Here is a 22893-nt window from a genome sequence, read left to right as displayed (position 1 = left end):
AACAGGTTCGCATCAATTTTGGGCTTCTCAGAATTGGAGGTCAAGGTCCATAAACAAGCCGCGATCAGATGCGAAGCGTTTTAGGACAGAATGTCTGCGCAGCTGCAAAGCTTTGGTGTAAGATGTGCTTTGTGCTTTGAGGATATAACTCGAGTTCTCAGGGCTTTCCTTACCCGGGTTGGTGAACAGCGACGCTTAGAGTCCTAACTTAATACTGCACGGTTCTGTGGAAACCATTATACACAGGATCTTATTTCTGCTAAATCTGCATAGATGACACTCAATATTTCTCTCCCCAAGAATGAAAAGCATTTGGAAGAATAAAATAGCGTATTTTTGAAATGTTTTATATGTTCCCTGGAATGACACTTATTTCTGTGACATTTCTTATGGCATTGGAGAACACAAATACGTTTACACTTTTCTATAAATCTTGAAATCCACACTCCACCATCATTTATATTTCTCTCATTTTCAGTAAGGGTACCAACAACCACAAACATGTTTGGGACCAATCCACCACTAGGTCACAAGAGTTGCCATTTTTAGACGTCATTACCTATTTTTATCAACATATAGATTAAGAACTGCCCTAATTTAGCCAATATTTGTGTATACCCTCAAGAACATGCAAAGGAAGTGAAAATATACAGGCTACAGTGAAAAAGAATTCTTATATTTATATTATATGTAAAACATAGTTTAGGATTGACTACACTGAAACCATGTAAACCACTTAATTGTCTAGATTATATATATAAATAACATGTCCTACAATGAGAATGTGTGATACTAGCATATTAAAAATGTTTCAGGACATATTGTTTTAGAATTAACAGAAATTTCAAGATCATCACTAAGCAACATTCCATGAAATAACAACTGCAACACAGATTAGTGAACAAAGAATTTCTAACAGCCTCCACATCCCCATTCTCTGTCCAGAAAAATCAACAAAACACCAAAAAAAAAACCCCCACAAAAAACAGGGCATACTTAGCCTGTATACTTTTTGACCTCTAAAATAGTGAATTGAAACCTAATTATACTTATGGGAGGAAAAGGTTTTGAAGTAATTCACCTGTTGCAAATTGACTGAATTACAAGCAATTTGGGGATTGTCATTACTGGTACTTTGAAGCCAAGAGGCTTCATTATACAGAAGATCTCGTGGTGGAGTATTTCAGGCTTTATATTGAGAAATTTAAACTTAGTCTTTGAGGAATGTGTGGCAGCACACAGTTTGTAGGAATATGGTAAAGTCCCTTCCCCATAGTTGGGGAGAACTCCGGGTCCAGTTTTGGAGCAAAAACTAGTCTGAAAGCAACTCCAGGTGGCGGGGCTGGAGGAGCGTCGCAAACTCAGGGCAACCGCCAGAATCACTGCCAGGAGGAAGAGCACCGAGATCAAGGCCAAGGCCACCACCAGGTAAAACCGCAGCTCAGCTTGGGGGTCAGGGGGCTCAGAGTGGTCACTGAGGTCCGGCAGCGCCTCCTGCAGGCTGTCCGCGAAAACCAGGAGCAGCGTGGCGGTGGCCGAGAGGGGCGGCTGTCCCCCATCGCGCACAGCAACCAGCAGGCGCTGGCGGGCCGCGTCCCTGTCGCCCAGGGCCCGCGCCGTGCGCACCTCGCCCGTGCGCAGCCCCACGCTGAACAGTCCGGGCTCGCTGGCCTGCAGCACGTGGTAGGACAGCCAGGCGTTGTGTCCAGAGTCGGCGTCCACCGCCACCACCTTGGTGACCAGGTAGCCGGGCTGTGCGGCGCGCGGCACCGTGTCGAAGAGCGCCGAGCCGTCGGGCCCCAGCGCCGGGTACAGCACCCTGGGCGCGTTGTCGTTGCGGTCGCCCACCAGCACGCGCAGGCTCACGTTGGCGCTGAGCGCGGGCGAGCCGTGGTCGCGGGCCTGCAGCGTCAGGTCGAAGGCGCGCTGCGCGAACACCACGCCGCTCTGCGCGCTCACGGACACGTAGGACGACAGCGCGCGCGGCTCCAGGTCGCTGGCCAGGATGGAATAGGAGACGTGGCTGTTGGGCCCCAAGTCTGGATCTGAAGCGCTAACTTGGGCGATGGAGGCGCCGGGCGGGTTGTTTTCGGCCACGTGGACCACGTAAGAGGCCTGGTGGAAAACTGGAGCGTTGTCGTTGACATCAGCGACTTTCAAGGTGACACTCCTTTTAGAGGACAGGGGCGGCTTGCCCTTGTCAGTAGCTGTGATAGTGACATTGTATTCCAGAGTCTTCTCTCGGTCTAAGGCTCTATCTGTCACCAGCTTGTATGTGTTTTTTGTATCTTGAACTATTTTAACTGGGAAATTTCCTTTTAGTTGGCATAAGATTTCCCCATTAAATCCAGAATCTAGATCATGTGTTTTGATCAAGGCAACCACAGCCCCCCAGCTCAGCATCTTCTTGTATATATTTAGATTCAGAATCCAGGGTTATCTCGGGAGCATTGTCATTTTCATCCAAAATATCTATTTGTAGTTTGCAATGCACAGTGTGACATCCACCATCCTTTGCTTCCACCCCAATTGTGTAGCTCCCTCTCTCTTCAAAGTTCAGTCCTCCACCAGTGGTGAGTTCCCCTGTTTCACTGTCCAGCTTGAACAGTTGTCTCACTGCCTTACCAATATTGATAAAAGCGTAGGTGATCTCAGCATTGATGCCCTCATCCAAGTCAGTGGCCATCACTCTTAGCACAGAGGAACCCAGGGGTAGGTTCTCTTGAACACTGACCCTGTACATGTCCTGGGTGAACACTGGGGGCTTATCATTTGCATCTGCCACAACTACCCTGATCTGCATAGTGCAGCTTCTGGCTGGCTCACCCCCATCCACAGCCGTGAGGACCAGGTGGTGGCAGGACTGCTCTTCTCTGTCTAGGGGAGCCTGCACTACAAGTTCTGGGTACCTACTGCCGTCTGGGTTCTCCTGGATCAAAGAGAAATGAGGGTCAGGGTTGAGGTAGTATTGCTGCAGGGAATTGACACCTACATCTGAATTTTGTGCAGATTCCAGGGCAAAGGTGGCTCCAGTTAGGGCCAGTTCACTGATTTCCAGCTCAGTGACATTTCGGCTAAAGGTCGGTGGGTTGTCGTTGACATCTTGAATCTCCACGGTTATATGAAAAAAGTTCAAAGGCTTTTCAGCGACCATTTCGAATTCCAGAACACACATCGACTTCTTGCCACAAATCTGCTCTCGGTCTATACGGTCGCTCACAAGTAAGTCTCCGTTCTCGGTGCTCACTGTGAAGAATTTCTTCTCTGCACTAACCCGCAGGTTCCGTGTACGCAAATCTCGCACGCCAAGCCCCAGATCCTTGGCGAGGTTCCCCACCTGCGAGCCCCTGGCCAGCTCCTCTGGAATAGTGTAGCGGACTTGCTCCGAAAGCGCCGGGCGGAACAAAGACAGCAGGAAGAGAAACAAAATTCGACTCCGCCCAGCCTGGCGCTTCGACCCCAAGCGGTTTCCCATCCCGCTCTCTGCGCCTTTGCCTTTCTGACCCGAGAGAGCTGCGATCGCTAAATGATCCCAAAAATTTCTGAGCAGGAGTTATTCCTTGGACACGTCTTGGCAAGCAGATTCTCGGATAGATATTTCTGCTGCAGAAAACCTCAGAGAGTGCACAGTTCGCGCGATTCCGCGGTCCGCAGGCGATTCCTTTGCATCAGGAGGAGCTCGATACTTTGTTCAGTACTAGCCAACAGCTGCACCCCGCGCCTCGGCTGCAGAACTGCACTAGTGATTACTAAATCAGTTCCAAATATAGAGCCGGCTAGAAGACAAGTCTACTGTGTCCTCATACAGATACTCATTCGTCCCATGTTATAAGGATTTTAACATTTTTAAAAATGTACTGTATCTTTGTTCTCGCTGTCATTTCTTTGAACTTGAACTTTATCCATCCAAATCAGGTGATTTTTATTCCTCAAAGCCAGAGTTATCTTGCTGAAGATGTTTATTGGCATCGTCATGCTTTTAGTTTCCATTTTCATACAGTGGCCATAATAACATCTTCCCTGCATACCTTAGTAAAATTGAAGACCAAATAAAGTAATATGTAGAAGTGATACAAATGAAAGTGTTGGTTGTGGCAGAAAGTGTAATATGAAAATTCTTGAAATATCAGCTTGATATGTATTGTTATTTCACTCTATTTCCTTTTCTTCCAACTTATAAAAGTTATAAATCTCACAGCTTTTAGTTTTATCCTATGCATTGCTTTCTTCTGTCTTTATAATCTTCTCCCCAAAATAACTGATAGATAGCAAGGAGATTGGTTGTCCTTATGAAATAGAAGTATGGTAAAGAAGCAAGAAACTCTCTTTTCCTTAAATCGTAGTCATTTAATTAAAAATATACACTTTCCCATGTCTTTTTAATTAAATGACTATGATTTAAAACTATTCCACTAATTTTATTTGTCCACACTACATTACCATTGTCTTTAATTGTACTGTTCCTTCTCAAGTAGCTTAGCAATGGTGAGTTGCTTGGATTTTGCGGGTGAAGTATGAGTCCTTATAATGATATATTCCAAAGAAAGTAATCTATGTTGTCCACTTTTCCTTGGTCTCTGGGTTACTATCTGATCATCTCAACTCTTTGTTATTGACACTCTTCCCTTAGCAATAAGCACTTCAGTTTCCATGTCTCTGATAGATGTCTTAGAGTTTTAATTCCATTTCCAAACTAGAAATCTTCATTCAGAAATTGTATTTTTAAAACTACATAATATATTGTCAGTCTAAAACTTGAAAGATGTATAACAATGTAGAACTCATTTTATAGTGGGAAAGCACATTTATCCAGAATTCTAGACAGAAACTCATTGGCTTCTCTATACAAACATAAAAAACACTACTGATTCAAGACTGCTCCAAAAGATGACTGAGCAAGTGCCTTTTTTTTTAACACTGTGTGAACACTTCAATTAGTACAGGAAAGTTATCTTTTCAGAACACATATGAAGCTAAAGATTCAAATATTTAAGAGTATACTATATATAGTATATACACTCATGGTGTGTAGATCAAGCATTTTATTATGTAAAGTCTATTGAAGTTTATAGAGATATAAAAGGTATTTTTTCCCATTGCATGAAAAAGTTAACCCAGGACACATACCCAAATCTATACAGGAATCTTTTCTTTAAAAAATAGTGGAAAAGTGAGTTTTCATGTAGGAGTGAATGATGTCAGTATTCAGTATTTATCATACAGATTCTCTTGTCACTCTTTGGATGATTTCACTATTCAGTGAGTCTGCACATTGTACCCTGAGATCAGAATTGCCCATATATAAATATAATTAGATTCCCTTCAAATAAATGTTTAAAAAATAAAAATCAAGTGGTCCTAGGTTCCCAAATGAATGGTAACCCCTTCATGTGGTTGAGTAATGTAACCTACTATTCCATTAATAATATTTTATTGCCATTTTCCCCATTTATTCATACTTTGCAGCTGATGTTCAAGTTGTTGAAAGTACAAAATTTTAAAGATTGAAAAATCTTTTTAAAAGAAGGACCTGAAAATCATCTTCAGCAAATCATATGCAAAATGAATAGCATACATAGTTCTTCCATTACACAAGACATATTTGTGAAATTTGAGACACACAGACCAGTATTTCATAAGAAAAATCTCATAGTTTAAGATGAGCACATCCCTGAGAAATAGTTTTTTAAATTTCCAAACCATTTTAAAGTTGTGTCAGTGTAAATTTAATTAACTATCAAGAAGAAAAAAAGGGAATTTTATTCGAGCTGAACTGAGGATTATAACCCAGGAAGCAGCTTCTCAGAAAGCTCTGAGAACTGCTCTGCCTGTTAGAAGTTGAAGGCACAGTCATATACATTTTTGAGACAAAGGATCGTTTATCAAAATGATATACTGATATTCTGTGTAAAGTTCACCAAGAATACATAGTCCAGGTAAGTACGTACAAAGTGAGCAGAAAGTCGCTGTGACCCTCTACAGAGCTGGGAAAGAACACTATTCTTTTAAGAAGTTACAGTGCTAGCATCAGGAGAAAGAAAAAATATTGAAAGAAAAAATACAGTCAAGCAGGCATTCTCATCTCTGAGGAGCTCTGGTTAATGTGTAATACAAATGTACACTGCACATTAGGGAGGGAGGAGGCCCAAACAAACACAGAGAATTTTATCCTTAATTTTTCTTGTCCTGCCTTACTTTATTTTATCAGTTGAATTGATTTTCCAAATACAAATCTTAAACTCTTCTAATAAAGCAGAATTGTAGCTGCACTTGCAGAAATGCAAACATTCAGGTCGATATTGATTCTGAAAAGTGGAGGGGTTATGTGTAACCAGAAGATGCCAGGTGTATGGTATATATGTATTTAATGAACTGGTATCTAATTATTTGGAGATTTTAAACTGCATCACAGAATTTATTCTAAAGCATAATTCAAAGGATCCTTTGATTTCTTCTCTAAACAATTACACATGTCCAATTATTACGTGGGTTAACCTAAACTTTCCAGATTTCAGAATGCCACAAACATTATCATCACTATAAATTTAATCTGCTTTCTGATATTGATCACGCAGAAGTTTTCTATATTCTTCCACTGATTTATGCAAATTATTAGTACCCTTACAAAAATAGCAGGTACTAAAATACCAATACTGCACAATACTTTTTCCAAAACATCTGTGCTATTGGTGTTTAGGCAAATATTCAAAAGAGAACATTACATCTAACAATTTGGATGTTCTAATCAAACAACTCTTCTATTAACAAACAGTTCTGGTATAAGAAAGCCTTTGGATAAAGTGATTATGTATAACCACTTTCTTTTAAAATACTTGTTTCACTTAAGCCTATGGATATCAGCTATAGTTTCTAAAATATCCACACATTATAGAAAAAAGACATTAAAACCAAAATATAATTTGAAAACAAACGGAGAAAGCATCAATTATCAAATCAAGTTAATCTGTAAATAAAGCAAATAATGATTCACTATTTACGTACTTAACCGATTTTGAATGGGGCAGAAAAATGATGGAAACAAATGAAGAAAATGCTCCAAGCATAGCTACAGAAAAAAGAAAACTCACCTGAACAACTCCTAGCTCTGTTTCCTTTGCGTTTATCTTCTCAGATATCAGGAGAGGCTCGCTTTTCTCACAGCTCTCCTGGCTGATGAGCGTGTCCGCGTAGTTGGGCTGCGGGAAGATCACGTGACTCCCCCGCGAGTCCGCGGTGAGCCAGGCCTCATGGGAATAGGTCTGCAGGAAAGCCCGCACCCCGTCCACGCCCACAAAGTGAGAGGCGGGCGCGCCAGCCAACCCGCTGACGGAAGCCTGCAGCACGCGCGACCTGTGCCAGCGCCGCAGTCTGAGCGCCAGCAGCGCGATGACAAATGCGAGGAAGACGCAGGAGACCGCGGCCACCGCCACCACTAGGTACAGCGTGAGGCTCGAGTCCTCAGGATCGGCGGAGGGTTTGAGGCTGCCCAAGTCCGCCAGCACATCTGGGATGCTATCAGCCACAGCCACCGTGAGCGTGACGGTGGCCGAGAGAGGGGGCTGGCCGTGGTCCTGGACCGCCACCACCAGGCTCTGCTTGAGCGCGTCTCTGTCCAGCAGGGCCCGCGCTGTGCGCACCTCGCCCGTGTGCAGCCCCACCGTGAAGAGTCCTGGATCGCTGGCCTTGAGCAGGCGGTAGGACAGCCAGGCGTTCTGGCCCGAGTCTCTGTCCACAGCCACCACCTTGGTCACCAGGTAGCCGGGCTCTGCAGAGCGGGGTGCCAGCTCCACACCGGTGGAACCGTCGGTGGGGAGGGCGGGGTACAGAATCTCAGGTGTGTTGTCGTTCTGGTCCAGGATGAACAGGCTCAGTGACACGTTGCTGCTGAGTGGAGGGTCCCCACTGTCACTGGCTGTCACCCACAGCTGCAGTTCTCTAACCTGCTCATAGTCGAAAGAGCACAGTGCATACAGGACTCCAGTGTCAGAGTTGATGGAGACGCAGGATGATAGAGGCGTTCCCTGAAATTTGTTCTCAGCCAGAGAGTAAGTGACCTGGGCATTGTTGCCGCTGTCGGGGTCATGGGCGTTCACAGAGAAGATCGAGATGCCTCTGGGGTTGTTTTCTGGGATGTAGGTGTAGTATGAGGTGTGAGGGAAAACGGGAGGGTTGTCATTGATGTCTGTCACTCTCAGGGAGATGTGGTTTTCTGTAGACAGTGGTGGATTTCCACAGTCAGTGACAGTTACTGTGATGTTGTAATCTGAGATCTCTTCTCTGTCCAGGGTTCTTGTTGTCAGTAAGTGATAGTAATTATCAACTGACTTTTCCAATTTAAAAGGCAAGTTCCTGGGAATAGAACATGCAATCTCACCATTCTCTCCAGAATCACCATCATGTACGCTAAACAGAGCAATTATCGTTCCGGGAAGACAGTCTTCAGAGATGGAACTGGCGAGAGAGGTGAGGATCACTTCAGGCACATTGTCATTCACGTCCTGAACTGTGATTAGTACCTTAGCGCTGGCAAGAAGAGCACCTCCATCCTGAGCTACCACTTCCATGTGATAGAATCTGGATTCTTCGTAATCCAGTGATTGCAGAGTTGAGATTTCACCCAAATTGGAATCAAGTTGGAAACTCTCTGAAATTTTGTCTTCTTCATTGCGAAAAGAGTAGGTCAATTTCCCATTTATTCCCTCATCTGGATCCGTGGCGGTTAGTGTGAGCAGCCGAGTGCCAAGAGCTATGTTCTCTGGAACACTCACTCTGTACTCGGATTGAGTGAACAGGGGCGCGTTATCGTTTGCATCGAGGACCATCACGCGGATGTGCGTGGTACCAGAGAGTACGGGGTCTCCGCCATCTAAAGCTGTGAGTAGGAGGTCGTGAACAGCTACTTTCTCTCGGTCCAACGGCTGTTCCAGTACCAGTTCTGGATATTTCTGTCCATCTGTGTCGCTTTTCTCGGCCAAAGAGAAGTGCATATTGGAGCTGAGCTGGTAACTCTGGAGGGAGTTCACACCCACATCGGCATCTCGAGCAAAGGGAAGTACTAACCGCGTTCCCACAGCCGCATTTTCATTAACTTTTACTTTTACTTCCTCATCCCGGAAACGCGGGAAGTTATCATTAATATCGATTATTTCTACTTCTACCCCATACATTTTCATTTTACTCTCAACCAAGATGTTAAAACTCACCAGACACCGCGCGCTCTGAGCGCAGAGCTCCTCCCGGTCTATCCTGACTGCGGTGACCAAGCTGCCGCTTCGCGGATTCAGAGCAAAGAGCTGCGTCCTACCTCTGGAGACGATGCGGACTCCCCGCTCCGCCAGCTCCCGGGGCTCCAGCCCCAGGTCCTTGGCGATGTTGCCCACGAAGGAGCCTTTATCCAGCTCCTCTGGCACCGAGTAGCGGATCTGCCCGGCCCCGGCTCCGCACAGCGTCCCCAGCAGCATGGAGAGCAGGAACAGCTCTCTGAAGCCCCAACCCCTCAGTGGACCCGCCATTGCCTGTCTCCGACCAGTTTTCTCTTAGTCCTGGTTCCAATCTGCTGTTTCCTTACTTCTCTAAAGCCAAGGGGAACACATTCCCTTGCGGAAATGGGAGAGGGGCGCGGGTGGGGGGGCTTTTCCCAGGAGCTTGTCTGGTCTGCGCGTGCTTAGTGAGGAAGGAACAGAGTCTGATCGCATCAGCGGCAGCTTCTTTCCCACTTTAGTGAACAGCGACACTCAGAGTCCTAACCAGTTACTACACCAATTCTGTTTTGATTTCAAATATGTTTAATTATATTTTATTTCTAATAATTTTCTGTATCCTTAATATATTACCACGTGACACTCCTTATATTTAAATAAGATTTAATTCTAAAATAGCAAAAGACTTCCACAAGATTAATTCTGAGATTAATATAATTATTAGATTATTTTTTACTTCTTTAGAAGTTTTACTTACTGTGCCATTGAGCCTATGCCTTTTATTTACCTCTTACCTATATTGAGTCCATTTAATTAGGACATCAGTATTCTTTTGCAGGTTTTAAGATTTTACTTTTTAATTAGAATATATTTATGAAAACATGCCCATTTGTATATAAGAATGCCAAGAAAACAATTCTAGCTCTCAGTAGACCTTTGAAAAAAGGCCTACTGAATTATGCATATTGCATTAGCTGTCATATGCAGAAGAAATAAAGGGACTTTTTTTTTTGCTTTTTGTTACTTGTGAGGTCTTCAAGAAAGTTTCAAGATTTTTGTTATCACAAGATAACAACAACAACAAAAAGATTTTCACACTAAGAACATGGCAGTTACACTATATCAGACCGAGAGTTTGAGTCGGATTAACTATGCATTATTTATATTTTCCTATTACCATGTCTAAATTGGAGTTAGATGTTTTACAGTTACAGACACCTGGGGAAAATCAGTAGAGTGACTATGGCAGAAAGGGCTTTAGTTCATCACTCTTACAGAAAAACAAGTCCAGATACTTATCATTGAGCAGGCAGTGAGTGGCCTTTCTATGTTAAGACAGATATTTAATGTTATCACCTTTATATGATAGCAGAAAAAGAAATGCCTCAAGACTAAAAAAAAAAAGTGGACATTTCAGAGAGTCCATTGAGAGAAGCAATTTTTACTTAATGACACCTTTATAGGAAAACAAAGAAAATAAAGATGTTTTACATCTATACCTAGAAAATTCAAAAAATTAAGTTTTAAGGAAACAATGTGAGAATAGGTTGCAAAATTTTTCTCAATGTACAATTTTTCACAAGAGCAATTTGTTATTGTGCCTGAGAAAGATTTCTCCCATTTATTAAACACACTCTTAATAGTAGACACTGCATACCTCAAACTTTTCACAACCTTTTAAAATAGATCTGGGATCCCAAGACACTTAGCTTGTAAAGATACGAAGAGTGCTGGTGTTCATGTCAGTCCTACTCATGCTCTGCTGTTGACAGGCCATGACATTGAGTAAAATTCTTCCTTTCTTTGGTTCCCAGTTTCCCAAACTAGTGAGATGGGGAGCTCTCTTTACTCTTAAGTACTATAATTCTAAGAGGAAGTACAACTAAAATGAATAAAACTAATATAAAGACCCTGAAGGAAAAAGGAATAGCTTAAGGTCTCAACAGTAATAAACTTTCAGAGGGAAGGAATGTAAAGATGAGGAAGAAAAAGAAGTATCTTATGAAGTAAAAGCTTGTAACTATGATAAATAAATCTCACCTGTCAGATAGAAAACCTATGTCAAAGATTTGTTTAAATATGATTATGATATTTAAGGCAGAAAACCACCTAAATTCTATCCACAAAACAATAAAATATGAATTGAAGACTTCTACTCCGGTTAGGTGATTTGTTAATAAACATTGAAACCGCAAGGTAAAAAAGTGAATTAAATTAAAGCTCACCTTTAAAATAGTACCTGAGGCAAATGGGACCCCAGCATCTCCATGATTACTACTTGGCACCCAAGAGGCATCTTCGCAGAGGAGATCCTGAGGGGGAGCCATTTCTGGAGTGACGCTGAGAAAATTAAATTCTGCCTTAGCTGATTGTGAGGCAACACACAGATTGTAGGAATAGGGCAATGTTCCCTCACTGTAGTTGGGGGGAACCACGGGTCCAGACTTGACACAGACACCAGGCTGAAAGCAGCCCCAGGCAGCGGGGCTGGAGGAGCGTCGAAGGTGTAGGGCGACCGCCAGAATCACTGCCAGGAGGAAGAGCACCGAGATCAAGGCCAAGGCCACCACCAGGTAAAACTGCAGCTCAGCTTGGGGGTCAGTGGGCTCAGAGTGGTCACTGAGGTCCGGCAGCGCCTCCTGCAGGCTGTCCGCGAAAACCAGGAGCAGCGTGGCGGTGGCCGAGAGGGGCGGCTGTCCCCCATCGCGCACAGCAACCAGCAGGCGCTGGCGGGCCGCGTCCCTGTCGCCCAGGGCCCGCGCCGTGCGCACCTCGCCCGTGCGCAGCCCCACGCTGAACAGTCCGGGCTCGCTGGCCTGCAGCACGTGGTAGGACAGCCAGGCGTTGTGTCCAGAGTCGGCGTCCACCGCCACCACCTTGGTGACTAGGTGGCCGGGCTGCGCGGCGCGCGGCACCGTGTCGAAGAGCGCCGAGCCGTCGGGCCCCAGCGCCGGGTACAGCACCCTGGGCGCGTTGTCGTTGCGGTCGCCCACCAGCACGCGCAGGCTCACGTTGGCGCTGAGCGCGGGCGAGCCGTGGTCGCGGGCCTGCAGCGTCAGCTCGAAGGCGCGCAGCTGCTCGTGGTCGAAGGCGCGCTGCGCGAACACCACGCCGCTCTGCGCGCTCACGGACACGTAGGACGACAGTGCGCGCGGCTCCAGGTCGCTGGCCAGGATGGAGTAGGAGACGTGGCCGTTGGGCCCCAAGTCTGGATCTGAAGCGCTAACTTGGGCGATGGAGGCGCCGGGGGGGTTGTTTTCTGGCACGTGGACCACGTAGGAGGCCTGGTGGAAAACTGGAGCGTTGTCGTTGACATCTGCGAGGCGCAGAGTGATGCTTATACTAGAGGAGAGGGGCTGCTTGCCTCTGTCGGTGGCCATTATAGTGACGTTGTATTCTGGGATCTCCTCCCGGTCCAGGGTCCTGTCTGTCACTAGCTTGTAATAGTTCTTCGAGTAAGATTTCAATATAAACTCGGCCTTTCCCAAGATTTGGCAGTAAACTTCTCCATTTTCTCCCGAGTCTCTATCTCTTGTTTTTATCAAGGCGATCACTGTTCCTGGTGGTGAATCCTCTGGTAGGGGAGTAAATATTGAAGTCACAATCACTTCCGGTGCACAATCATTCTCATCGAGAATTTCGACTTGGACCCTGCAATGGGCTGCTAGATCTCCAGGATCTTTCGCTTCTACAGTGAGAGTGTAACTACTAGCGATTTCAAAATCAAAATCATCCTTTGTCGTGATTTCTCCTGTTCTTCTGTCTAAGTTAAAAAGTTGTTCCACTTGTTCATCCACATTATGGAAGGAGTAGATGATCTCTGCGTTGACGCCCTCGTCCTGGTCGCTGGCTGTCAGTTGAAGCACTAAGAAGCCAGGGGGCACGCCCTCTTGCAGGCTGACCCTGTACACGTCCTGGCTGAACACTGGGGGATTATCGTTGGCATCTGTGACTTGGATTTGGATCTGGGTGGTGCCACTTTGGGGTGGGTCCCCACCGTCTACAGCTGTCAGGACCAGATGATGAAAATTCTGCTCTTCTCTGTCCAGAGGATGTTTCAGAATCAACTCAGGATATTTACGTCCATCTGGAGTCTGTTTCTCTGTGAGATCAAAGTGCTCATTTTCATTAAGGTTGTATCTTTGCAGTGAATTAGGACCAGCATCCAAATCCAGCGCCGGGTCTAGTGGAAATGCTTTACCTGGCTTAGTGGATTCTCCAATTTTTAAGTCAATCTTACTCTGTTTGAATAGCGGAGTGTTGTCATTTATATCCTGTACTATTACTGATACATGGAAAATATTTAGTGGGTTTTCAGCGACAGTATCGAAATCCAGAATGCACAGAGGCTTCTTCCCACAAATCTGCTCTCGGTCTATTCTATCACTCACAAGTAAGTCCCCACTCTCAGGGTTTACAATAAAATATTCCTTCTCCGCGGTAACCCGCAACTTCCGGGCCGGCAAGTCCCGGACACTGAGCCCCAGATCCTTGGCGAGGTTTCCTACCACCGAGTTCTTGGCCAGCTCCTCAGGAATTGAGTAGCGAATTTGGTCTGGGAGAGCCCCGCGGAACAAAGACAGCAGGAAGGGCAACAGTACCTGCCGCCACCGCGCTCGGCCGCTCCTCTCTGCGCTCGGCCTCATCCTGTCTCCCTCCACTGCTGCTCTGCTCCTTGGTCGGGAGGAGGAATAAGCAAAATCCGGGATAGGGTCACTTTTCCTGCTGTCGCTTGCTCTATCCAAACCTGTACTGGCCTCCCCTGTGTGGTTTGTTTGAGCAGGAAGTTACCCTTTCAGAGGTTCCCAAATGCGTCTCTGATTATCTTCTCTTCCTTCTTTTGACCTACAGCGACGCCCAGAGGTTTTCCCTAGAAACTGCACTAATGTCTTGTAAATGCTTTGCAGGGAACTATTTTTTTTTCTCTTTTTTTGTGGGGGGATTTACAAGGAGTATTTATTTGTTTTTAAATAGGTATACATTCATACAGTTCGAAATTCAAAAGGCACATATGGCATATTTTATAGGCTCTCCCTCTCTGCTTTCAACAACATATTTCTCCCAGGAGAAATGAATGCTATGTTTTTTGTGTATCATTCCATTAGTATGTTTTGTATAGTTCAGCAGATTTCTAAAAATGTTCTCCCCCGGTTTCAGACACAAAAGGAAGTATACAATATACAGTGTTCTGCATCTTGCTTTTTTCACTCATTATATCTTTTTTTAATTGATGAAAATTTGCTTTTTATTTTTTGACAGTTTGCAGAGGTTTCTTTCAAATTCTCAACCATTTGTTAGTAATAAAATGTAATTTTTTTTGATTGTTATCAAATTTGAGGAAACTTCTATTGAGTTTCCTTGAAATCTGAGCTATAAGACTTTGGTGCATTTTATTTTATTAAATTAATTTTTATTGGAGTATAGTTGCTTTACAATGTCGTGTTAGTTTCTGCTGTACAGCAAAGTGAATCAGCTATACATATACATATATCCCCTCTTTTTTGGATTTTCTTCTCATTTAGGTCACCACCAAGCACTGAGTAGAGTTCCCTGTGCTGTACAGTAGGTTCTCATTAGTTACCTATTTTATACATAGTAGTGTATATATCACTCATTATATCTTGAAGATAACATATTCTAACAGTACATAAAAAGGTTTCCCATTTTTTATTTCTTATAGCTATGTAGTAGCCCATCATATAATTGAGCAACAATTTATTTAACCAGAAATATTACTTTCTAAAAGAAACCCAGCGTCCACTCAAACAAAAATGTATTTTCCATGTGATATTAGTTACAAATTATCTACTGCCCTCCTAGGCATTTAAAAAATATATATCACTCTGATTCTGGGTATTCTTTTTTTTTTTTAAGACCCCTGAGTGCTTCACATATGCTCTTTCCCCTGCCTGTAATGTCCCTTCTATGTTGACCTCCCGCTATAAGCTGGTTGATGTTCATTCATCTTTTGTGTCACTTTTTCAGGAAAGTTGACCTAGCAAACAGGGTAGTGCCTCTTTTTTTGGTGCGGTACACGGGCCTCTCACTGTTGTGGCCTCTCCCATTGTGCAGCACAGGCTCCGGACGTGCAGGCTCAGCGGCCATGGCTCACGGGCCCAGCCGCTCTGTGGCATGTGGGATCTTCCCAGACCGGGGCACGAACCCGTGTCCCCTGCATCGGCAGGCGGACTCTCAACCACTGCACCACCAGGGAAGCCCTGATTCTGGGTATTCTTAATGCCAGCATGCAAATATGTCTGTCATAGTTTCAAGACAATTGATATTTCCAAATTATATTTTAAAGCTTCAGCATTTTAAACAATCTATCCTCAGATACGATTTTCTCAATATTCATTTATTATTTTCTCTTTCCTCTCCTCATGCCAGCTAGTTGTATCATACCACATTCCTGTTTTACTCTATGTATTGCACCACAATTTCCCATGAAGACAAAGGTATTTAGAAACTCAAACTCTCCTTCTTAAGCTGAATTGAGGCATAGTCCACAAACTATTGCTACAATTTCCAGGTATCCAAAGTTCACTAATTTTTGCAGTCCTAGACATTCATGAATATTTTCCCCAAGTCAGATCATCCCAGAGCCCAACGGTGAAAGAGATACCTATGAGCAACTTTTGGGACCAGGGCTGAGACCTTCTTACTAAATAGCATAAATCGTATCAGTTTAGAATCTAAGTCACCCAACCTGTATAAGAGGCTCCCAAGATGAAAAAGGAAAGATTTATTTTTATTTTTATTTTTTTATTTTTATTTTTTTGCGGTATGCGGGCCTCTCACCATTGTGGCCTCTCCCGTTGCGGAGCACAGGCTCCAGACGTGCAGGCTCAGCGGCCACGGCCCACGGGCCTAGACACTCCACGGCATGTGGGATCTTCCCGGACCGGGGCACGAACCCATGTCCCCCGCATCGGCAGGCGGACTCTCAACCACTGCGCCACCAGGGAAGCCCATTTTTTTATTTTTTTTAATTTTTTTTTTAAGATTTTTTAAAGTTATGTTTTCCTCAGAAATCAAAAAGAGTCTCATAGTGATACCATAATAGGTAATTTAGAAATTATTAAAATCACTCCTGCAAGCTATTAAATATGAGTGAAATTAAACGGGCAATATTTTTGGTAATCACAGAAGTGCACCAAAGGAATCACACATAGTCAGTTGGTGCATCTCACAAACTGAAACAACACAGTATATGAAATGTACCAATCCAGTTGAGAAACTCTCCCTGTTAAAGTTATATCTAAATGTTAAGTATATTCCCCAATATTTATAAGTTGCCATTGTTTAATCATAATGGAAAATACCTATCCCAAAGGAAAGAAAAGTAAATTTCAAGCAAAGTACATTAGGGTATAAAAAGAGGAAATTTTAAAATACTCAATCCAGACACAACAACAGCTTCATAAGGGAGAATGCTTTAAAATAAATATACACAATTGCCTCCTTAATAATTGTGAATTATTTCACAATTCTAATCTATCCTTTCAGTAATGCCTAAAGGAAAATGGTTTTAAAGATGTGAGAGGCAGCAATCAGAGAAGAAAAAGAAATAAAAGGAATCCAAATCGGAAAAGAAGAAGTAAAGCTGTCACTGTTTGAACATGACATGATACTATGCATAGAGAATACTAAAAGATGCTACCAGAAAACTATTAGAGCTAATCAATGAATTTGGTAAAGTAGCAGGATACAAAATTAATGCACAGAAATCTCTCGCATTCCTATACACTAATGATGAAAAATCTGAAAGAGAAATTAAGGAAACACTCCCATTTACCACTGCAACAAAAAGAATAAAATACCTAGGAATAAACCTACCTAAGGAGACCAAAGACCTATATGCAGAAACTATAAGACACTGATGAAAGAAATTAAAGATGATACAAATAGATGGAGAGATATACCACGTTTTTGGATTGGAAGAATCAACATTGTGAAAATGACTTTACTACCCAAACAATCTACAGATTCAGTGCAACCCCTATCAAACTACCAATGGCATTTTTCAGAGAACTAGAACAAAAAACTTCACAATTTGTATGGAAACACAAAAGACCCTGAATAGCCAAAGCAATCTTGAGAAAGAAAAACAGAGCTGGAGGTATCAGGCTCCTGGACTTCAGACTACACTACAAAGCTACAGTAATCAAGACAGTACAGTACTGGCACAAAAACAGAAATATAGATCAATGGAACAGGACAGAAAGCCCAGAGATAAACCCACACACATATGGTCACCTTATTATTTTTTAAATTAATTTATTTTTTATTTTTGGCTGCGTTGGGTCTTTGTTGCTACGTGCGGGCTTCCTCTAGTTGTGATGAGCGGGGGCTACTCTTCGTTGTGGTGCATGGGCTTCTTACTGCGGTGGCTTCTCTTGTTGCGGAGCATGGGCTCTAGGTGCGTGGGCTTCAGTAGTTGTGGCACACGGGCTCAGTAATTGTGGCTCATGGGATCTAGAGCGCAGGCTCAGTAGATGTGGCGCACAGGCTTAGTTGCTCCGCGGCATGTGGGATCTTCCCGGACCAGGGCTCAAACCCGTGTCTCCTGCATTGGCAGGCAGATTCTTAACCACTGTGCCACCAGGGAAGCCCTGGTCACCTTAGTTTTGATACAGGAGGCAAGAATATACAATGGAGAAAAGAGCCTCTTCAATAAGTGGTGCTGGGAAAACTGGATAGCCACATGTAAAAGAATGAAATTAGAACACTCCCTAACACCATACACAAAAATAAGCTCAAAATGGATTAAAGACCTAAATGTAAGGCCAGACACTATAAAACTCTAGAGGAAAACATAGGCAGAAAACTCTATGACATAAACCACAGCAAGATTCTTTTTGACACACCTCCTAGAGAAATGGAAATAAAAACAAAAATAAACAGCTGAGATACATAGGCAGAAAACTCTGACATAAACCACAGCGAGATCCTTTTTGACCCACCTCCTAGAGAAATGGAAATAAACACAAAAATAAACAAATAGGACCTAATGAATCTTAAAAGCTTTTGCACAGCAAAGGAAACCATAAACAAGACGAAAAGAGAACGCTCAGAATGGGAGAAAATGTTTGCAAACAAAGCAACTGACAAAGGATTAATCTCCAAAATATGCAAGCAGCTCATGCAGCTCAGTATCAAAAAATCAAACAACCCAATCCAAAAATGGGCAGAAAAGCTAAACAGACATTTCTCCAAAGAAGATATACAGATTGCCGACAAACACATGAAAGGATGCTCAACATCACATATCATTAGAGAAATGCAAATGAAAACTACAATGAGGTATAACCTCACATCAGTCAGAATGGCCATCATCAAAAAATCTACAAACAATAAATGCTGGAGAGGGTGTGGAGAAAAGGGAACCCTCTTGCACTGCTGGTGGGAATGTAAATTGATACAGCCACTATGGAGAGCAATATGGAGGTTCCTTAAAAAACTACAAATAGAACTACCATATGACCCAGCAATCCCACTACTGGGCATATACCCTGAGAAAACCATAATTCAAAAAGAGTCATGTACGACAATGTTCATTGCAGCACTATTTACAATAGCCAGGACATGGAAGCAACCTAAGTGTCCATCGACAGATGAATGGATAAAGAAGATGTGGCACATATATACAATGGAATATTACTCAGCCATAAAAAGAAACGAAATTGAGTTATTTGTAGTGAGGTGGATGGACCTAGAGTCTGTCATACACAGTGAAGTAAGTCAGAAAGAGAAAAATAAATACCGTATGCTACCACATATATATGGACTCAAAAAATAAAAAAAGGTTATGAAGAACCTAGGGGCAGGACAGGAATAAAGATGCAGACGTAGAGAATGGACTTGAGGACATGGGGAGGAGGAAGGGTAAGCTGGGACGAAGTGAGAGAGTGGCATGGACTTATATATACTACCAAATATAAAATAGATAGCTAGTGGGAAGCAGCCAAATAGCACAGGGGGATCAGCTCAGTGCTTAGTGACCACCAAGAGGTGGGATAGGGAGGGTAGGAGGGAGACGCAAGGGGGAGGAGATATGGGGATATATGTATATGTATAGCTGATCCACTTTGTTATAAAGCAGAAACTAACACACCATTATAAAGCAATTATACTACAATAAAGATGTTAAAAAATAATAAAAAAATAAAGACGTGAGAGGGTTAGAAGTATAAAATTAAGAAATTGCTGCTGAAACTATAACTGAATGAAGATTACAAAGGATAAGTAATCAATAACTACTAGCTGTAGTAACTGTTATTGATCATTATTGAAGGATCATCTGCCCTTCCACTTTAAAGCACTTTAAAGAATACTAAAAAAGAAGTGTCTTTTATATGTAATTGGAGACATTTATGCAGCTCTCTGCCTACGTTTCAGTGTGGCAAGATCTGACTCACCTGTTGAAGACTGGGTTCTCCTTTTCTTTCAAGTAAATCTTGAGATATCAGGAGAGACTCACTTTTCTCACAGGTCTCCTGGCTGATGAGCGTGTCCGCGTAGTTGGGCTGCGGGAAGATCACGTGACTCCCCCGCGAGTCCGCGGTGAGCGACACCTCGTGCGTATACGTCTGCAGGAAAGCCCGCACCCCGTCCACGCCCACAAATTGGGAGGCGGGCACGCTGGCCAACCTGCTGCCTGAAGCCTGGAGCAGGCGCGACATGTGCCAGCGCCTCAGCCTGAGCGCCAGCAGCACGATGATAAATGCGAGGAAGACGCAGGAGACCGCGGCCACCGCCACCACTAGGTACAGCGTGAGACCCGAGTCATTAGGGTCCGCTGAGGGCTTCAGGCTGCCTAGGTCAGTCAGGACGTCTGGGATGCTGTCAGCCACGGCCACCGTGAGTGTGACAGTGGCAGAGAGAGGGGGCTGGCCGTGGTCCTGGACGGCCACCACCAGGCTCTGCTTGAGCGCGTCTCTGTCCAGCAGGGTCCTCGCTGTGCGCACCTCGCCCGTGTGCAGCCCCACCGCGAAGAGTCCCGGCTCGCTGGCCTTGAGCAGGCGGTAGGACAGCCAGGCATTCTGGCCCGAGTCTCTGTCCACAGCCACCACCTTGGTCACCAGGTAGCCAGGCTCTGCAGAGCGGGGTGCCAGCTCCACACCGGTGGAACTGTCGGTGGGGAGGGCGGGGTACAGAATCTCAGGTGTGTTGTCGTTCTGGTCCAGCACGAATATGCTCAGAGACACGTTACTGCTGAGCGGAGGGTCCCCGCTGTCGCTGGCTGTCACAAGTAGCTGCAGGTCTCTAACCTGTTCATAGTCAAAGGAGCGCAGAGCATACAATACACCTGTGTCAGAGTTGATAGAGACGTAGGAGGAGAGAGGCGCCCCCTGCAGCTTGTCCTCAGCCAGAGAGTAAGTGACCATTGAGTTCTCATTACTGTCAGGGTCCTGGGCTGTCACAGAGATGATAGAAGCTCCCCTAGGATTGTTTTCTGGAATGTAGGCCAAGTAGGAAGCTTGAGGGAAGGCAGGTGGGTTGTCATTGACGTCTGCCACGTTCAGTGAGATGTGTGTTTCTGTAGACAATGGTGGAGTTCCGTGGTCAGTGGCCGTTACAGTGATGTTATATTCTGAGACTTCTTCCCTATCCAGAGTCCTGTGTGTCAACAACCGATAATAATTTCCAACGGTCTTTTCAAGTGTGAATGGCAGATTATCTGGAATAGAACATGTGACAAGGCCATTCTCTCCTGAATCACTGTCATGCACATTGAAAAGTGCAATTACTGTGCCTGGGGAAGAAGTTTCTTGAATAGAGCTGGTGAGAGATGTAACTGTGACTTCTGGAGCATTGTCATTTACATCCAGAATTGTCACCAGTATCTTACTTCTGCCTCGGAGACCAGGCCCATCATGGGCTTCTACATCTATATCATAGAACCCAGAGTCCTCATAATCCAGATCCCCCAATATTGTTATGTCCCCAGTCAGAGAATTCAACTGGAATAGCTGGGATATTTTATCTCTTACTTTCCGGAAAGAATATGTGACTTCTCCATTGGCTCCTTCATCTGTATCAGTGGCTTTTACTGTGAGTAGCCTGGAGCCCACCGGCACGTTCTCCTGCACATTCACATGATACTCGGGCTGAGTGAATACTGGGGCATTGTCGTTGGTATCCACAAGTGTTACATGAATCCTGGCAGTGCCAGAGTGAACCCGGTCGCCTCCGTCGAAGGCGGTGAGAACGAGATGGTGAACCGCCTCCTCCTCTCGGTCCAGGGCGCGCTCCAGCACGAGTTCAGGGTACTTAATCCCATCAGCTCCGCTTTGCACATCCAGGGAGAAGTGACCATTTGAGCTGAGCTGGTAACCCTGCAGAGAGTTTATCCCTATATCCGGATCAAAAGCTTCAGGAAGAGGAAATCTTGTCCCAGGATTTTCATTTTCAGCTACTTTTATTTCCCTTTGCTCTGCCCCAAAGTTGGGCGCGTTATCATTAACATCGATTATTTCCACTTCTACTCCAAAAATCTTCACTTTGTCCTCTAGGAGAATCTCCAGGTTTACTACACACTTTGGAGATCTGTCACAGAGCTCCTCCCGGTCTATCCTGCCCGCAGTGACCAAGCTGCCGCTTCGCGGGTTCAAAGCAAAAAGCTGCGTCCTACCTCTGAAGACGATGCGGACTCCTCGCTCCGCCAGCTCCCGGGGCTCCAGCCCCAGGTCCTTGGCGACGTTGCCCACGAAGGAGCCGTTCTCCAGCTCCTCAGGCACCGAGTAGAGGATATGTTCGGCCCGGATTTCCCACAGGGCCCCCAAGAGAACGCAGATCCCGATCAGCCGGCTGCAGTCTGGGCAATAAGGTGAAGCCGCCATTACAGCCCCGCGGCGGAGTAGCTTGCTCTTGGGTGTTCCCTTGGTGGAGGCCTGAGGATCCCAAGGATCTTCAGGGTCCAAGATAATGTGCTTTCACCGTTGGATGTTGGCGCTCTCAGGGATCCAGTTCGAAGCTTTCTAAAGCCCCATAGCTAGTGCTTTGTAATGCAGAAATCTTGTGGTTTGTATTAATTTCCTGGTTCTTTTCTTCTCCCGATTGGTGAACAGCGACACTCAGAGTCCTAACCTGTTACTGCAGTCTATTATTGGTAAATAAAGTATCACTTGTGTACACCATTTCTTTTCCCTATTCTATTTTCCCCAAAATGATAAAAGTCAAACACCTGCTGTTCAATTTGCAATGACAATCCAGAAGTGATCCAAAGATTCCTGTACAATAAGACTTACAAGATAATTTATTTTTTCAGAGACAATTTTTTTTTGGTAAGAATTTTTCTACCTCTTTTTAAGTTTTTACATTATTTATTCTCATAGCCCAATTTCACTACTGTGTATTGCATAAGGGACATATTTATCCCTCCCAGGAACAAGGTTATACTTGAAGACTGAAAGAATAAATGGATGAAAAGACAGGTCTGGGCTCCAGTCCCAACCTATGCAGAAACAAGTATTCTCACATGGGTTGACCCTTTAGAATCTGGGGCAAATTTTCAATTACCTTGTAAGAAAATATCTACTATTCAAAGAGTTAGTCTTACCCCTGTGCAAGTGGGCTTGGAAAATATGATAATAGGTTTGGGAAGGACATTTGCTCATTAATTTTATATAAGAAGATTCTAGGCCACAGGTTATATCTGTGACGATCATGTTCACAGTGAGTCCTCACTCTA

The 22893-nt window shown here is 44.3% G+C and overlaps 3 protein-coding genes across 4 annotated transcripts in view; all 3 read right to left on the bottom strand.

The window, feature by feature from the left end:
• The window catches only part of LOC308616369 (uncharacterized protein), a 172708-nt gene extending 150438 nt beyond the window's left edge, over positions 1–22270 (bottom strand). The window contains exons 1-3 of the mRNA XM_081232624.1: positions 19619–22270; positions 13747–13874; positions 11440–13676 (exon numbers count right to left, since the gene is read on the bottom strand). Coding sequence (XP_081088750.1) covers positions 11440–13676; positions 13747–13874; positions 19619–22042 — 4789 coding nt within the window. The 5' untranslated portion in view covers positions 22043–22270. The remainder of the gene's footprint in view (positions 1–11439; positions 13677–13746; positions 13875–19618) is intronic.
• Positions 163–9527, bottom strand: LOC308615793 (protocadherin gamma-A5-like). Of its 2 annotated transcripts, none has more exons than XM_081231588.1 (2): positions 7089–9527; positions 163–224 (listed from the first exon to the last, which is right to left on the bottom strand). In XM_081231588.1, the coding sequence occupies exons 1-2, from the start codon at positions 9510–9512 to the stop codon at positions 204–206; spliced, it is 2445 nt and encodes an 814-aa protein (XP_081087714.1). In that variant the 5' UTR covers positions 9513–9527; the 3' UTR covers positions 163–203. The 2 variants fall into 2 exon arrangements, with proteins under 2 accessions (XP_081087714.1, XP_081087713.1); XM_081231587.1 differs by lacking the exon at positions 163–224 and adding an exon at positions 3622–4028.
• LOC308615801 (protocadherin gamma-B3-like) lies at positions 393–3534 on the bottom strand. The gene is given in 3 exon segments (XM_081231596.1): positions 393–1185; positions 1188–2391; positions 2393–3534. Coding segments are annotated over 3 exon segments (2433 nt in total). The 5' UTR covers positions 3476–3534; the 3' UTR covers positions 393–1039.
• Positions 22271–22893: the final 623 nt, after the last annotated feature.

This window comes from Mesoplodon bidens (assembly GCF_964165515.1).
Source record: "Mesoplodon bidens genome assembly, chromosome: 4".
Taxonomy (NCBI): domain Eukaryota; kingdom Metazoa; phylum Chordata; class Mammalia; order Artiodactyla; family Ziphiidae; genus Mesoplodon; species Mesoplodon bidens.
The sequence above is the reverse complement of the archived record's forward strand: the minus strand, read 5'-3'. Positions and strand labels throughout refer to the sequence as shown.